The following is a 14992-nucleotide window of genomic DNA, read 5'->3' as shown; positions in this document are numbered from 1 at the left end:
TCCTGCTTGCATGTTTCCTAGTAGTGTGAGCGATTCCATCTCGCAGCGGATAGATAGCGTCAACGTATTTCCTAGATGCTAGATATGTTCTGCATTAGTCGCTGTGCGAATACTGTCGCACGCAAGCGGCACATTGAGATATTTGGTTTGAATTCAACACCGTTTCGGTGGTATTTTTTCTTCAGAGGTCCATTCGTCTAATCCCGATGTTGGAAATATGTACACACGCGTCCTGCAACCGATGCTCTCCCTTATGCCCGGGGGGTTGCCACGGGCTGCCAAGCCTGAATCTTGGGCTTGGTACTGCATTTTGTTAGCACTCCCTCTCCGGTCGATGACTTCTCTGGACAAAACGTACGTGTTGTATGTCTTGAAGGCGCCGCGGGTCTGGGTGTAGTTGGGAATGGCCTTGGTGGGCTCGAAGTGACGAGTGCCGGCCTTGATCAGCGCGTCCTCGGTCGGAGGGGTATCGAGGGAGTAGCTGATCCAGGCGTGCCAGCCGGGCTCGATGTGGGCGGCATCGTAGTCGTGCTTGGCGTACTCAACCCAGCGGGTTCGTAGCGGCAATTCCTCGTTGTTCTCGAAGAACTTGTTGCCGGCGCGGTCGGTACCCACGAGACGACCGTACTTGGTGTCACCTGCGGGAATGGTCAGTCCTCGATCCTCGTCGCGGGAGCGTCGTCTGGGTGCGTACCGATGTACTGTTCGTGGCGAGCGGGCGGCGTTAGTCAAAGCTGGTCGGCGTGGTTCGAGGGTGTCGGCTACGTACCAGCATCTGCTTGAAGTAATCCTGTGCGGGGAGTCAGCGGTTTGGAGGCTCGGCGGGGGCAATTGGCGGCTCGGGGGCGGCACGTACCTTGATGCCAACCTTGTACAGGTTGCTCAGCGTTCGGGAGATGGTCGACATGGTTGCGGTTGGCGGCAATGGACGTCGGCGTGGGGAGGTCTGGATGCATTCGAGAAAGTCGAGGCAGTTGAAGATGGCCCGGGCCGGATGAACCGCGGCTAAGCCACACCCCTGCACCAGCCCCATCCATGACGGCCTATGGTACGTACCCAAATTGTCATAATATTTCGAGGCAAGAGCTTTATCAAGACCCTTGATCGATCTGAGTACCACCCAACAAAAGTCGACGACAGCAACCGGCAGACAGGCCAATTGCGCAATGCTCGTCCGGAGCTGCACCCGCTGCACCGCGAAGCTCCGCGCCCCCGTGTTCAAAGCGGCCGCGCCCCATGCGCCCGCCGCGCGCTTCCAGTGCAGACGGTACTCGATGCCCGCCGGAGGAGCTCCGGTGTCGCCCGCCGGCCCGGTGACCGGCGTCGGAGCCCTGGCGCCGTTCGTCAGCGAGCTGGACCGCCTGGCCCCGAGCTTCGACGTCCGGGGCGACCAGATCTGCATCATCAAGACGCCGGCCGAGTTTTACGAGACGCTCAAGGTTAGACGAGACGGCCTGCGCGTGTAGCGAGGCGACTTGCAACCACCGACGAGAACGAAGGGAACATCTGGGGCTGATGCCAGGACTAGGACCGAATCCGCAACGCCCGGAGCCGCATCTTCCTGTCGACGCTGTACATTGGCAAGTCGGAGAAGGAGCTCATCGAGACGCTGCAGGCGGCGCTGCGACGGACGCCGGGGCTCAAGCTGAGCATCCTGAGCGATGCGCTGCGCGGCACGCGGGAGGCGCCCGACCCGTCGAGCGCTTCGTTGCTGGCGCCGCTGGTGACGGAGTTTGGCGCGGACCGCGTCGAGATCCGCATGTATCACACGCCTAACCTGACGGGGCTGCGGAAGCAGTACATCCCCAAGAGGATTAATGAGGGGTGGGGGTTGCAGCACATGAAGCTGTACGGCGTGGATGATGAGATTATCATGTCTGGGTATGTTGCAGCTGTCCTGACAAGAATTGAGATGAGAGAAGACTAACACGCTGTAGCGCCAACCTGTCTACCGACTACTTCACCAACCGCCAGGATCGATACCATCTGTTCTCCTCCAAGGAGATCACGGAGCACTTCTGGCAGGTCCACTCAGGCGTCGCATCGTTCAGCTTCCTCGTCAAGCCATCTCAGGATGAAGCCGCGGGATTCACCCTCGCATGGCCCAAGTCCAACTCGGCGCCGTCGCCCTTGGAGAAGCCTGAATCTTTTATCAAGAGCACCACGTCGACGCTGCAGGCCCTGATACAGCCCGGCGCCATGCCCACATCCGAAGACATCGCAGACACGAGGGTGTACATGCTCGGCCAGATGTCCCAGATCATGAAGCCCGACACCTCCACCGAGCTCCCCATCGTCACGCACATCCTCAAGACGCTGGGATCCCCGGCCTACCGCGACTCCTCGTGGACCTTTACCGCCGGCTACTTCAACCCGGCCCCCTCACTGACGAAGCTCCTCATGGGCACCGCATCCTCCAACAACACCGTCATCACCGCGCACCCGGAAGCAAACGGCTTCTACCAGTCCAAGGGCGTGTCGGGCCTCCTCCCAGACGCCTACACGCTGCTCGCGCGGCGCTTCCTGCACCGCGTGCACCACGAGGGCCGCGACGCCTCCATCACGCTCAAGGAGTGGCGCCACGGCGTCGTCGGGCAGCCCGGCGGCTGGACGTACCACGCCAAGGGCCTCTGGGTCACCATGCCGGGCGACGCGCACCCGGCCATGAGCATCATCGGCAGCTCCAACTACACCAAGCGCAGTTACTCGCACGACCTCGAGGCCGGCGCCCTGATCGTCACGCGCGACGATGGCCTCAAGGCCCAGCTGGCCGACGAGCAGCGCTGGCTGCAGGAGCACGCCGCCAGGGTCACCAGGGATGACTTGGCCGTCAACGAGCGCAGGGTCGGGCTCAAGGTGCGCGTGGCCATGTGGATTGTCTCGCTGGTTGGCGGGGCTTTGTGATACATATATGAGACCTCGCGGTCGTTGTAGATTAGGGGACCTAGGTTTTCGAGTCTTGCGGTTCAGCCCTGGATTTAATTCAAGATTATACCCACCTTTAAACTTAGAAACGTCACTCCATCGGAAACAGGAGACAACATGCATAAGTGTATCGTGTCCCTTGACGTGGGATTTTTGTATACAGAATAGTACAATGTCTAGTCTACACAGGTCACTAAACCACCTGCTCACATCACAACACCGCTTAAGCGCCGAGGATCTTTGTCCCGACAGCAGGCCCGCCCTTGACAAGGCCTTGCATCACGACCTTGCTCACCAGGTCGCTCTGGTGCTGCTCAATCAACTCCTTTAGCACGCTTCGCTCCAGGACCAGCTTGCCGGTCTCGAGGAGGTCCTTGACATCCACATCTTCGATATCGAGCACCCGGCCGTCCTGGGGCACCTGCTCCATAGCCTCGAAAAGCGCCTCTCGGCGGTCGCCCGTTACAAACAGGGTGCGGCCGCTGGCCCGTCCAAGGCCAAGGTTGCTCAGGACCCCAGTCATATATCGCTTGAGGTACGTCTCCCTCAGGCCGTCCTTTAGGTACTGGCCGGCCACCAGCTCAAAGTCGGTGGGTAGGGGCAGGTTCATGCCGTCCTCGCAGACGATCAGGTCGCCCTTGCGGTAGCGGTAGCTCAGGGCGGTGCGCCAGGCCTTGTCGTAGACCTTGCGGTTGAGGTTGGTGCCGAAGTCGCGGGGCTGCGGGCCAAACGTCTTGCCGCCGCCGCGGTTGATGGGACTCTGCTTGGTGCCCATGCGGGCGCGGCCGGTGCCCTTCTGGGGGCGCATCTTGCGGTGGGAGCCGTGGACGTCGTAGCGGGTCTTGGAGGAGGCGGTGCCTTGGCGGGTGTTGTCACCCTCGTAGACGACGGCGAGGTGGAGGAGGTCGCGGCGGAGGGGGAGGTAGAGGTGGTTGACGGACCATTGCTCAAGGGACGTCGGCTCCAGGGAGGGGAAGTTGTGGATGGTGAGGGGGACGGTTGAGACTAGAAGCGTCGAGTGTGAGTGGGTGAAGCCATCGACATGATGGGGAGAGAAGACTGACTAGGGTTCCACGACTCGAGAATGGCCTGGGGAGTAGCCACAGGGGCAGACTTCTTGGATTCACTGGAAGATGCCTCCGTGGCCATTGTGCGTGTAAACGTCCTGCTGAAGGTCGCGGGCTATGTCCATTGTGAGCTACTGCAATTCAAATTCCACCGCTGGCAACGTACCTTGGTCGCGGCCACGCGCAAGGCGCCCATGGCCTCGGCGAGACAGCCAATTCCCTTTCCAGCCATCTTGTACACGCCCCGGGGGATTGGTCGTGTGGCGGATGTGCTGCGAGAGCTGTGTCGAGACGAATGCTTGAATTCGAATTGGCGATGGGTCGAAAATCGTGACGCCGCCGAAAAGTGGTGCGGCAACTTCCGTCCACTCCAGTGCAGGCTCCGGGGGCTTTAGTGGGGCCCATGGCGTGCAACCTCCGGCGGTGCACATCCCAGCTCAGAGCTTTTTTTGCGTTGGCACGAATCCGGTGATAGACTCGATTTTGGACCGCCCTTCAACTCCCCGCCCACAGCGCCCAGCGTCTCGCATCGTCACAATGTCGCGGTGCCAGGCCGTCGTCCGGCCGCTCGCCCGGCAGCTGCGCCCGCAATGCCTCTCGCGGCCCTTCACCTCCGCCGCCGCCCGCGCCGCCGACGTCCCGCCCCAGGCCGAGACGGCTTCGACTCCGCCGCCCGCGGTCAACCCGCTCGACCTCGATCCCAACACGGTGCTGCCCGAGTTCGAGGAGCAGCTCGTCAAGGCCGGCAAGATGCCAATTGGCTCCCGCCGCCGCCGCGTCGCCATGCGCACCACCACCGACATTCCCTTTGAGCACCTGCCCTACCAGGCCTTCCAGGAAGCCCGCAAGATCCTCGCCGCCGACCGCGAGCAGAAGCTGGCCCAGATCACCCAGACCCTCAACAAGATTTCGCTGCTGGAGAAGAAGGACGACGCCGAGGTCAAGGGCGGCCTGGAGAGGAAGAACATAAAGCTGGCCAGTCTGCGGAGACATGCCGACGAGCTCAAGATTCTCGCCGACGTCAACGACCCGATTGTCAAGAAGCGTTATGAGGACGGACTGGGTAAGTTGCTGTTGGGATTGCCGTTGTACTGGGAAAACATTGGCCAATTCATGCGATTGCCCTGGAATTGTCATGCTAACCCACCATCTCAGGCGACATGAACAAGCCCATCTACCGCTACTACGCCGAGAAGAAGTGGCGCTCCTACGACCACCGCCTCATCACCCAGCGAATCAAGCAGTTCAAGATCGTCCCCGACGTGCTGCCCAAGCTCGAGCCCTCGGCCGACGTCCAACTCTACTTCCGCAAGCTCAAGGTCCCCCCCGGCACCATCGTCGACAGCCTGGTCAGTGAGAACCCCCCGCGGCTGCGCGTCCAGGTCTTCAACAAGGGCGAGCGCATGGTCTCCATCGTCGTCCTCGACTCCGACGTCCCTGACCCGGAGAACGACGGCTTCACCAAGCGCTGCCACTACCTGGCCGCCAACATTCCCCTCGACCCCACCGACACCTCCCTGCCCCTCAGCAGGATAAAGGGCGAGGACCAGCTTGCCGTGCCCTGGCTGCCCGCCTTCTCGCAGAAGGGCGCCCCCTACCACCGTCTCGGCATCTACCTCCTCGAGCAGAAGCCCGGCCAGAAGGTCGACGTCGCCAAGCTCAAGGAGCTCTACGCCAGCCGCGACGGCTTCTCCCTCAAGTCGTTCCGTGACAAGTTCGGCCTCCAGCCCTTCGGCTTCAACCTCTTCCGCTCCGTCTGGGACGACAACACGGCCGCCGTCATGGCCCGCCACGAGATCCCCGGCGCCGATCTCGAGTTCCGCCCCACGCGCGTGCACAGCCTCAAGCCGCCCGTCAAGCCTCGCGGATGGGAGGCCAAGCGACAAGGTCCCAAGTACCGCCACCTGTGGAAGTACACCAAGCGGATCAGGGGCGTTTCCAACGCAAAGGGATGGACGAAGAAGAGGTGAGCGGGGAGCTTGTGTATCATATCATTGTACATTTAGACGACGGCCTCTATGTAGGAGTACCAAGGGCGGGCGCCGCAATCAAAATCTTCAACTTTGTTCACCCCAAACTCTTTGTCGTGAATCATACAAATGTGTTTATGGCATAATTGTCGACCCAACTATCTGCCAGAGACTGGTGTATGGACTGCCCTGCGTGAAGAGAGCGCCAAAGCAACGAAAAGAGTACCAAGGGTTGTATCCCGCCGGTGCTCTGGTCGCAACTAGCCTCTGGCTTGCCTGCACAGACCGAGATCTCGGAGTTCAACACCGGTTAGGAAGCGCATGGTATTGTCATTATAGATCCATGACATGGTATTCCAGCAGATCACCAGGTGCAGGTACAGTGGGATACACAAACTCCTGATCCAAATTTGTACTGGGTAGGTATAGAACGCTAATTACATTACGGTACAATCTATTCTTCACTAGGGTATAATATATATATTGCCATCTTAAGGGTTAGGGTTAGAGTAAGTATATGGATCTTTAAGCCAGGCCCAAGAGTAAAAATAAAAAAAGGCTTAGCATACATCAAGTAATAAAATATATGCAGTATTTTGGATCAGGACTTTATGCTTCACACTGTACGCCTGAAGTTGAGAGTGTTCGATTAGTCCCTTATACGGCTCCGCCATACACTATACTCTGTGACGGGGTCAAGTTAGTCTCCTTGGACAACGTAGGCATCTTCACTCCGAGTAGTTTGAAATGCCCCATTTAGTCATTAATACCGACGGCATTCCGCCTCCCCTCCCCTCGGGGTTCCCCGAAAAGTTCTCCCGAAAGCCCACACATGGCATGGCTTTCGCCGAGCTGGTCCTTGGACCAATGAGCTAGACTCCCCGGTCGACTCGACAGTGATTCCATCCTATCAATCATTCTATCGGCTTAGGTCAATGGGGACGATCTCGCCAAGAATGTCCCAGACGACGCCAGTCCCCCGCGTGGTGGTCCCAGTAATCTAGATTAAAGTAGGGTTGGAAGAAATACGATATGCGAATGCGATGTACGACACTAAGCCCAGATACCCCTGTCGGCGTATTGCGGATATTGGTGGACCCTAGTTCCTGAAAGTCGAAGATGGGCTTTGGCTCGCTTTGATTGGGTAACGGATTCGGATTCGTACCTCGAGCTGGTCTCTGTGGTCTCGTGTTATTGCCATGCATAGGCTTAGACATCTGGAGTTGAGATGGCTGATTGCTTTTGTGTACTTGAACCGCATTTAAAATGTTGGTCTTGCTTCTCACTCTGTTCTTGGTTCCATCTCTCTCATCGGCTTGCCATGAATCCCTCCAACCCGTACGAAAGAATGTCCGACTCTCGAGGGTCCACACAACCAATGCACGGTTAGTTTGACCCTATGGTATCCTGGTGTCCAGGGTTTCTAGAAGTCCATATGCCCATCTGTGAAGTTGGGAAAGCGGAAATACAAATCTGTCAGCAGGGAGGCCAACCGGCTAACCAAAAAGTGCCAGATGCCGTCTCCCACAACACAAACCCCCAGGATCTAGAGATGGAAAATCTCCAGCCGTCGGGGACTGGACAAAATCGAAGCTCTCCGTCAAACGGGAAACCAGTCGAGTCCCAGCCCGCCGAGAAACCCTCCAACGATCCGTCCGCCCAGAGTGACACCGAAGGCAACCCCTGGCTCGACGAAGACGGCCTGGTGTGGTGGGATGGCGAAAACGACCCCGAAAACCCGTACAACTGGCCGAATTGGCAGAAATATACCAACGCGGGGCTCATCAGTCTTGTGACCTTTGTCACTCCTCTGGCATCGTCCATCTTCGCACCTGGCGTCCCGGATCTCATGATAGACTTCAAGAGCAGCAACACCGAGTTGGCCGCGTTCGTCGTCTCTGTTTACGTCCTTGGGTTTGCCGTCGGGCCTCTGGTACTCGCACCCTTGTCTGAAATGTATGGACGCGTGCCAGTCTACCATGTCTGCAACGTGTGCTTTGTCGCTTTCACAGTGGCCTGCGCCGTCGCTCCCTCACTCGAAGCACTCATCGTCTTTCGCTTCTTCGCAGGGTCCTTTGGTTCAGCCCCCCTCACAAACGGCGGAGGCAGTATGGCCGATATATTTTCTCAGGAGAAGCGTGGGGCTGTTATGGCTGCCTTCAGTACAGGCCCGTTGCTTGGCCCCATTATTGGACCTGTTGCTGGGGGGTTCTTGACAGATGCAAAGGGCTGGCGATGGGTCTTTTGGGTTGTTGCCATAGTGAGCGGCACCATTTCTATCGCCATGTTCTTATTGATGCGGGAGAGTTATGCTCCCATCATTCTGGCCCGGAAGGCTGCACGCTTGCGCAAAGAGACCGGCAACGCATTCCTTTGCTCAAAACTGGATACAGGCGGCACTCGTTCAGAGCTCTTCAAACGATCCATTGTCCGTCCAATCAAGCTGCTAATATTCTCTCCTATTTGTACGGTCTTCGCCGTATACATAGCTGTGATATATGGCTACCTATATATCCTCTTCACTTCTGTCCCCTACGTCTTCAAAAAGTCGTACAACTTTAGCACAAGCGCCAGTGGGCTTGTATATCTCGGACTTGGAGTCGGATCTTTTATCGGCATGATCTGGTTTGCACAGGACAGCGCGAAAGAGGTCAAAAAGCACATGGGGGAAGAGCATGGCCAGGCAAAGCCCGAAGTTCGCCTCAAGCTTCTTCCAGCTGGAGCAATCATTATGCCCATTGGCTTTTTCATCTACGGATGGACCACGGACTATGAAACGCACTGGATGGGCCCGATTATTGGGTTGGGTATTATTGGTGTTGGTATGTATCTACTACCCCCGATAGACGGCGGGGAGCTAATCTTTTAGGCAACTTGGTGTGCTTTATGGCCGTCAGCGTCTACCTTGTCGATGCCTACGAGATGTACGCCGCCTCAGCACTCGCCGCGAATACCGTTATAAGATCGATTGCCGGGGGCATCCTTCCGATTTTCGCGCTGAGGATGTACGACGCTCTTGGCCTGGGATGGGGGAACACTTTGCTCGGTCTGATCGCTGTGGCTCTCATCCCAATACCATTCCTCATTGTGCGATTTGGCGAGAAGTTGAGGAAGAAGTTCAAGATGAGCGATCTGTAGCTTACCTAGCATTTTTTGTATACTGTCCGATTTTCTAATTTTTGGGCCTGTTTTATACTTGTTAGAGCTGGGTTCACTGCATCTGCTATAAACCATACCCTGGCCGGTTGGATACCTAGAGTCATCTGAACTTCTCATATTGAAGCAAGGACATATTAATATTAGATTCTTGCACTACGTCACGATCTGGATATTGCAGTAGTGTGCGGCCAATTATCTCTTTCCACGATATCAAGGTGCTATACATCCATGTCATCCACGTCAATGCACTCCTGTACGGATCGCCGAGGCCAGGCCACCCATTGTTGCCATTCCTCACCCAAACTTCGCGACACTGCCTCTATAATATTCCTACTCCACCCTTGATTAACCCAATCTTGACGCTCAAATGGCCGAGCCAGTGCGGCAAAGTGTGCCAGGATAATAAGCGCAACGGGGTGATTATTACCGATCAGCTCGATGAATAGGTTCGTCAAAGTGATTGGCCAGAGCCACATACGACGTGGGATGCCCTTCTCGTTATCCTCTCCATTTGTAGAATGGTAGGTGGTTCTGAGAGATTCGATGGCCAACAAACAGGACGACTGGGGGTTGATGACCTCGAAGGATGGGTCGATGTCTCTGGCCAGATTGGAGACCCGGTCCATTTGCACCAAGAATGGCCCGGAATGCGTTGGCTTGACAGGTGCCCAGGGTTGTAGTAGTGGCGCCAGCGGCCCCTGTTCCCTCCATCTTGCCAATGGCTTGAAAGCAAGGATGGTCTTGATTCCCTGCAGAAGCGTGAACGATTGGGCGATATCGCGTGGAGAGATGGGCGTATCCAAGTCTTGCGGATCTGCAATCGAACACATGGTTATTATGAAGATGAATGTAGAAAGGAGGAAAAAGGCCTCGCAGTTTTCCTCGTTAATATCATGAAGTCGCGTTGCAAAGTACTGCAGAGCAAGGTTCTGATAGTATGATGATACGAGGACATATTGTCTCCGCTGCTCCGGGTGGCTGCGAGCATAATGCAGTGCCGACATGGCGAGTAATCCATGCATGAGAAACTCCTATGTAGAGATTAGAATGATAAGATGCTAACCTCCACCGAGTGACTTACATGAGAGAAGGCGATCTCAGGTACAACCGTCTTCCATAGTGTTACAGTCGTCTCGTCGCGGCCGAGCGCTGGGTAGACGACAGTGCTGTAATGGTGGAGAAGCCTCAGGCTCTGCATCCAACTTGGAGAGAATTGTTGACAAGTTTCGCCATCAACCAAGCTCGCCGGGGTTGGAGGGGGTACTGGCACAGGGGATGCCGAGTCTGGGGGAGGATTCACAGCACTGGAAGCTGAGTCTCTGCGGGCTGGTGGCAGAGTGTCGGCTTGATCCTGTCTCGGTGACGGAGAAGCCGTGTTATTGCCTGCCAGGTGCGCTTGTGGCTGAGTTGCTATTGTTGGCGTCAATGATGGTGCCAATGATGGTGCTGGCGCTGGTGTTGCTGGAGTCGTATGACCAACAGATCCCACAGCAACTTGTGGCGCAGGATTTAGAGTCAAGCTGCACGCAAGGTCGAATCGGACGCAATTACTACAAGGGCGCAGTTCGTCACACTATTTGTGGCAAGTATTCAGCACGAGCTCAATTGGGCAACTACTAAGAACCGGAGCAACCCTCACCTTGACGTGTCGCGCCTTGCAACGAAGACACCCGTTTCGCGACTTCCGGTGGCCAAGCCGTGTAGAAGGGGACGGCATATTCTGTCGATGTAGACCAATTAGAAACAAAGGTGGAAAATAAAGAACCCGCCGGTTGTCGGACTTGTCTTCCGTCCCGCGTGTGCAGACCAAGCGTGGATGGAATTTGGAGCGTCGTAAATCGCATTCGGATTCGCGAGAAAGGTGGGAATACGACGGGACGGCTTTCGATGGGGGACGACTACTTTGTATGTATGTCGGTACACGGTTTTGCGTCGATGAGTGCCTGAGGCTGCACTCGCGAGTGACGGACATGCATCTCCTGATGGATGCAATTAATTCCCCAGAGACCAATTCCCTAGAGACCAATTCCCCGCGGACTCTAGAGTCGGCACCCGCGGGCTCGGGACCGTAAACAATCCCGGCGACGGTGTCGGTTGATCTCCAAGACCAGTCATGATGCAATAGACCAATGATCCGGCAGTCTTCGCCAGAATTGTCGCTCCCTGTGGATGTCACTGTTGGGAGCAATCGTGAGCAATCGGCTGGCTAACGGCACAAGAAGCACAGCAATCGAAAACAACCGGGTGGCATCAATCCATCGTCCGTCACATCGCGGAGAAAGCAGGAAACGCAATCTGCAAGGGTGGCAACTCACTCGATTCATTCCTCATTTTGCTCCAAACCCGAGGCCTTACTTATAAAGCCCGGACCGCCATCGGCCGGCTCCCAACCATCACCCATCCGTCCATCGTATCAATACAGCCAGGAAAAGTGTTCTTTCCTCACCTGAAGATAGAAAATTGACTCCTTCTTCAATCTCGAATCCTGGAACCGGAGACTCGTGCCAATGCCACGCACGCTTACCCGTTCCAGCAAAGCCAGAAACCAAGGAGCAATCCCACCAAGCAACCAATCCGTCGGCTCCAGCCGAGTCATAAGGAGATCATAAGTCATTATCCGGCATTTGTTGACTCATAGTCCAAAATACCCTCCCTTTTTCTTCCGGGACTTCAACCATTCCAGTTGCTAGGGCATGCCAAAGCATGAACTGCGGAAGCAATTTCTTTTTCGGAGTCTGAATCCGTGTGCCCCATCCCGGGTCCTGTACTCCGTTCACGCTCCGGCATGTTCTATCCTTTCCTCATTATTCATATTCGCGCCGGCCGTTATCGAGCTCCAATATCCCAGACCGGGAGCCGTTTCCCTTTTCGGTCGGCGAAGCCGTGGCGCACAAAAATCAAACCTCCAAATCTCAATCGGGGGCGGCCGAGCAAGAAAAGGAAGCAGATGTGTTGGAAATAAAAGAAAGAATGATTATTTCCCGACTTTCTGCAGCCAACATACTTGAGTGCCTCGATCAAGGACGGAAATGCCCCTGTCCCTTCTGCGCTAGCAAACAAGGGCTTTGCGTACGTCGTCATCCAGCCCATGTCTAGGCTTCGGACTGAAACATGTCGGCGGGCATGTAATCGTAGTTTATATCGGCGCCGGGTGATTCAGTCGCGTCTGATCGAGAAGACGTTCGATCTGTACCACATTGAATCAGCTTGTTGTCGTCCACTCGGCAACCCATTAACCATCAACTTCTAGGAAAGGACTCATCAAATACTCCTGGACGGGGAATAGTAACATACCCTTCAAGCGATGGTAGCTATGGCTGCAAATGCCAGTATCGCAAAGCCCTGTTGTGCTGCTGCGTCGCTGGGCAGAATTTTCAACAACCCTACGAGCTTCGTTTTCGATCCATAGGTCGATGTTGGCGTCCTTGCAATTAGAATGAGACATCAGCTGATGCTTCATCCGACTGACTTCATTAGAAAGCTCTCTCTTCTCCATGTGCAGGGTTAAGTTCTGTTGTTCCAATCCCGTCTTGGTTACTTCCAGATTGTTCACCCACTCCTTTTTCTTCTGTCGACACTTGGACGCTGCGAGTCTGTTGCGCTGCAAGAAATGGTTTCGTTTTGTTTCCTCATCCCCCTCGCTTTGGAACTCGTCTTCGACCTCCTCTTTTTTGACCTTTGATGGCTGCGATGGCTCTTGAACCCGTCGTACGGTGGCGTGGCTTTGGTGTTGGGTTCCTTGTCGCTGACGTTGCTGCTTGCCTTGACCGGTCTTTTTGCCCTTTTCTGGTGATGGGGCATGGGAAGATGGGGTAGAAGACTGGCTTGAGGTTCGGGATGCCCCCATGATCGATTCGCTTGGGATTGTTCCCGACTGCGACCGCGTGTAATGGCTGCTGCCCGAGACGGCTGTCGGCAACACATCTTGCACGGCAGCGCCAGCAAACGTTGCATCGAAGAACCCAGCTTGCTGATCCAAAGTAGGATTCCAGATGGGAGAAGTCACCATGTCGTCCGAGCAAGGAGCGAAGCTGAGCAGAGGGTCAATATCCAAATCGACACTGACAGTCCGAGTTGAACCGAAGCCAACATCCCAAAAGCTCCCGCTTCCGTCAATACTGTGCCTTCTGGGGTCCATCTCGGTCAAATACTTTCTCGTCGGCGTGGATCTCCGCTTTGATGGTCGTTGGTTTAACGAGCACCGGCGGTTCCGATCGCTGTCGGATGGCGGTAGAGCTAAGAGAGCTCGGTTGGCGGGGTTGGAGGTCTCGCTCTAGCAGCAGTGAGGTCAAAGCTTACAGACTGGTGTATTTTTGGGTTGGAGATGGTGAGCTCCGAAGGATCAGCCCGTTCGGGGGCGATAAGAACACGAGATCAGGCTGTCTGCGAACTGGAGCGAACCTAGACTAGCTGGCCGCGGTGATCACAGGCGTGCAGAAGCAAGTCGTTTGATGAGCGTCGATGACTGGAGTATCTCTTTCCCCCAGGTACAGGATTTGGTTTGGGAGAAGGGAAGAGTGTAATAGAGGGGAGGGATGCAAGTTGATCGCTGGTGGCGGATTGCTACACGGGAACGACAGCCGGCTTGGCTGGATCATTCCCGGAGAATCCCCAACAGGTGGACAGTTACAGCTACAACCCCCAGGGATACTGTTAATAGCAGGATAAGTTAGATTCCTCTTATTTTCTTTTTGTTGATTCTTTTCTTTGTGCAACTTCAAAACTTGGACGGTCGACGGTCCCGTGGGAACATGTGGAAGGCAGAGCACTAGAATCCGAGCGGGGGCATAGTAGCAAAAAGTACTATGCTCATAATACCTCAATGACAGCGGTATCTGAACGAGGGGACGTGGCCAACCAGCGACGGCTGCCTTAGATGGTTCTTGTGGGAAGGAAAACAGGCGGGGCTGCGGGACGCAATGAACAACGGGTGTTTCCCCTCTGCACTTTGTACTGCACTTTGGTCATCAAGTGGCGGAAGTCGGACATAAGCCGAAGAGCGGCTGGGACACTGGCCGCAGGTAGAAACCATGTCTATGCAGATAAATGCATGAGACTGTCAGGTAAAGGGGAGCTCCGATACCCGATCCGGGGAAACGAGTGGTTATAACAAGCGTACATGGACTTGACCTGCCAAGTTGAGCACTGGGGAACCCAACTTACCTAAACCTTGATGTAAGGGTATAGGAGGCAGTGAGGTTTATCGCGAGCGTGAGCCGGTATCGAGTTTCCCTGACGGGCAAGGACGAGTGGAGTGCATGGAGTGACCAGGGCATCGACTTAGACGCGATCCTGGGCTGACGGATGGTCGGGCGACGCTTCGCCTTCACGTGAAGGCAGGATATTCGGTGGAGTAGACTGTCTCGGTGAACAGGGGCCACACAACAGCATACCAAACCGGTCAAGAAAAAACAAACAAAATACTCAGGTCAGAGATGAAAGAATGGGATATAAAAGAGGGTTGTACTGTACGGGTGGATGGATGGATGGCAGGGGATATCGGATTGCTTGCAGCGCTAGCGAAGGCTATGCTCCTGTAGGTTTACCTGTGGGGCAGACTTGGCTTTATTAGCACGGATTATTAGCCACCACGGAGGCAACTGTACGGACGCAACGCAACCCCCCTGTTAGGGTCCCCTTCGAACCATGGATGCTTGGATCTTCTCGCAGCAAGGCCCACCTCGAGCGTGAGGGTTCTGTGGCAGCGGCATCCAGTCTCTGATGTCCACGAGACATCGCTACCACCCGTCGTGTATGTAATGGCAAGCTGGTGGGATAATCTTAACTGTAAACAGCAGCCGGCGTTTCAGGGCGGAGCAAACTTTCCTGGTTCATCCAACTTACATGTTCCGTGGCAGAAAATAGTCGAAA

General features: G+C 55.6%; 7 protein-coding genes across 7 annotated transcripts; 3 read left to right on the top strand and 4 right to left on the bottom strand.

Moving 5' to 3' along the window:
• Nucleotides 1–251: 251 nt before the first annotated feature.
• Nucleotides 252–907, bottom strand: BGZ61DRAFT_529235 (NADH ubiquinone oxidoreductase subunit NDUFA12-domain-containing protein; the record flags this gene model as incomplete). The annotated part of the gene is made up of 5 exons (XM_046253371.1): nt 252–303; nt 359–638; nt 695–701; nt 770–790; nt 857–907. 5 exons carry the CDS (start codon nt 905–907, stop codon nt 252–254), a joined length of 411 nt encoding a protein of 136 aa, XP_046108812.1.
• A 367-nt stretch (nt 908–1274) lies between these two features.
• BGZ61DRAFT_344969 (uncharacterized protein) lies at nt 1275–2904 on the top strand (the record flags this gene model as incomplete). Its single annotated transcript, XM_046239750.1, has 3 exons — nt 1275–1439; nt 1529–1881; nt 1938–2904. 3 exons carry the CDS (start codon nt 1275–1277, stop codon nt 2902–2904), a joined length of 1485 nt encoding a protein of 494 aa, XP_046108811.1.
• A 244-nt stretch (nt 2905–3148) lies between these two features.
• On the bottom strand, nt 3149–4224 carry BGZ61DRAFT_344582 (ribosomal protein L4 domain-containing protein; the record flags this gene model as incomplete). The annotated part of the gene is made up of 3 exons (XM_046239714.1): nt 3149–3930; nt 3990–4107; nt 4159–4224. 3 exons carry the CDS (start codon nt 4222–4224, stop codon nt 3149–3151), a joined length of 966 nt encoding a protein of 321 aa, XP_046108810.1.
• Nucleotides 4225–4529: 305 nt separating this feature from the next.
• On the top strand, nt 4530–5962 carry BGZ61DRAFT_491486 (phosphatidylethanolamine-binding protein; the record flags this gene model as incomplete). The annotated part of the gene is made up of 2 exons (XM_046250440.1): nt 4530–5055; nt 5148–5962. 2 exons carry the CDS (start codon nt 4530–4532, stop codon nt 5960–5962), a joined length of 1341 nt encoding a protein of 446 aa, XP_046108809.1.
• A 1262-nt stretch (nt 5963–7224) lies between these two features.
• On the top strand, nt 7225–9260 carry BGZ61DRAFT_445705 (major facilitator superfamily domain-containing protein). The gene is made up of 3 exons (XM_046245116.1): nt 7225–7347; nt 7477–8784; nt 8832–9260. The coding sequence occupies exons 1-3, from the start codon at nt 7284–7286 to the stop codon at nt 9098–9100; spliced, it is 1641 nt and encodes a 546-aa protein (XP_046108808.1). The 5' UTR covers nt 7225–7283; the 3' UTR covers nt 9101–9260.
• A 79-nt stretch (nt 9261–9339) lies between these two features.
• BGZ61DRAFT_344183 (uncharacterized protein) lies at nt 9340–10319 on the bottom strand (the record flags this gene model as incomplete). Its single annotated transcript, XM_046239673.1, has 2 exons — nt 9340–10152; nt 10203–10319. The coding sequence occupies 2 exons, from the start codon at nt 10317–10319 to the stop codon at nt 9340–9342; spliced, it is 930 nt and encodes a 309-aa protein (XP_046108807.1).
• A 1894-nt stretch (nt 10320–12213) lies between these two features.
• On the bottom strand, nt 12214–13259 carry BGZ61DRAFT_474637 (uncharacterized protein; the record flags this gene model as incomplete). The annotated part of the gene is made up of 2 exons (XM_046248589.1): nt 12214–12308; nt 12416–13259. 2 exons carry the CDS (start codon nt 13257–13259, stop codon nt 12214–12216), a joined length of 939 nt encoding a protein of 312 aa, XP_046108806.1.
• Between the last annotated feature and the right edge of the window lie 1733 nt (nt 13260–14992).

Source organism: Ilyonectria robusta (genome assembly GCF_021365365.1).
Source record: "Ilyonectria robusta strain PMI_751 chromosome Unknown BGZ61scaffold_4, whole genome shotgun sequence".
NCBI lineage: Eukaryota > Fungi > Ascomycota > Sordariomycetes > Hypocreales > Nectriaceae > Ilyonectria > Ilyonectria robusta.
Note: the sequence above shows the minus strand (reverse complement) of the source record. Positions and strands in the feature narration are given on the sequence as shown.

Bases quoted from the DNA above. Each gene is read 5' to 3' on its own strand.
- BGZ61DRAFT_445705 (XM_046245116.1), top strand. From the start codon at position 7,284: ATGAATCCCTCCAACCCGTACGAAAGAATGTCCGACTCTCGAGGGTCC. The intron at 7,348-7,476 runs GTTAGTTTGACC...AAAAAGTGCCAG, and splicing joins GTCCACACAACCAATGCACG to ATGCCGTCTCCCACAACACA. The intron at 8,785-8,831 runs GTATGTATCTAC...CTAATCTTTTAG, and splicing joins GTTGGGTATTATTGGTGTTG to GCAACTTGGTGTGCTTTATG.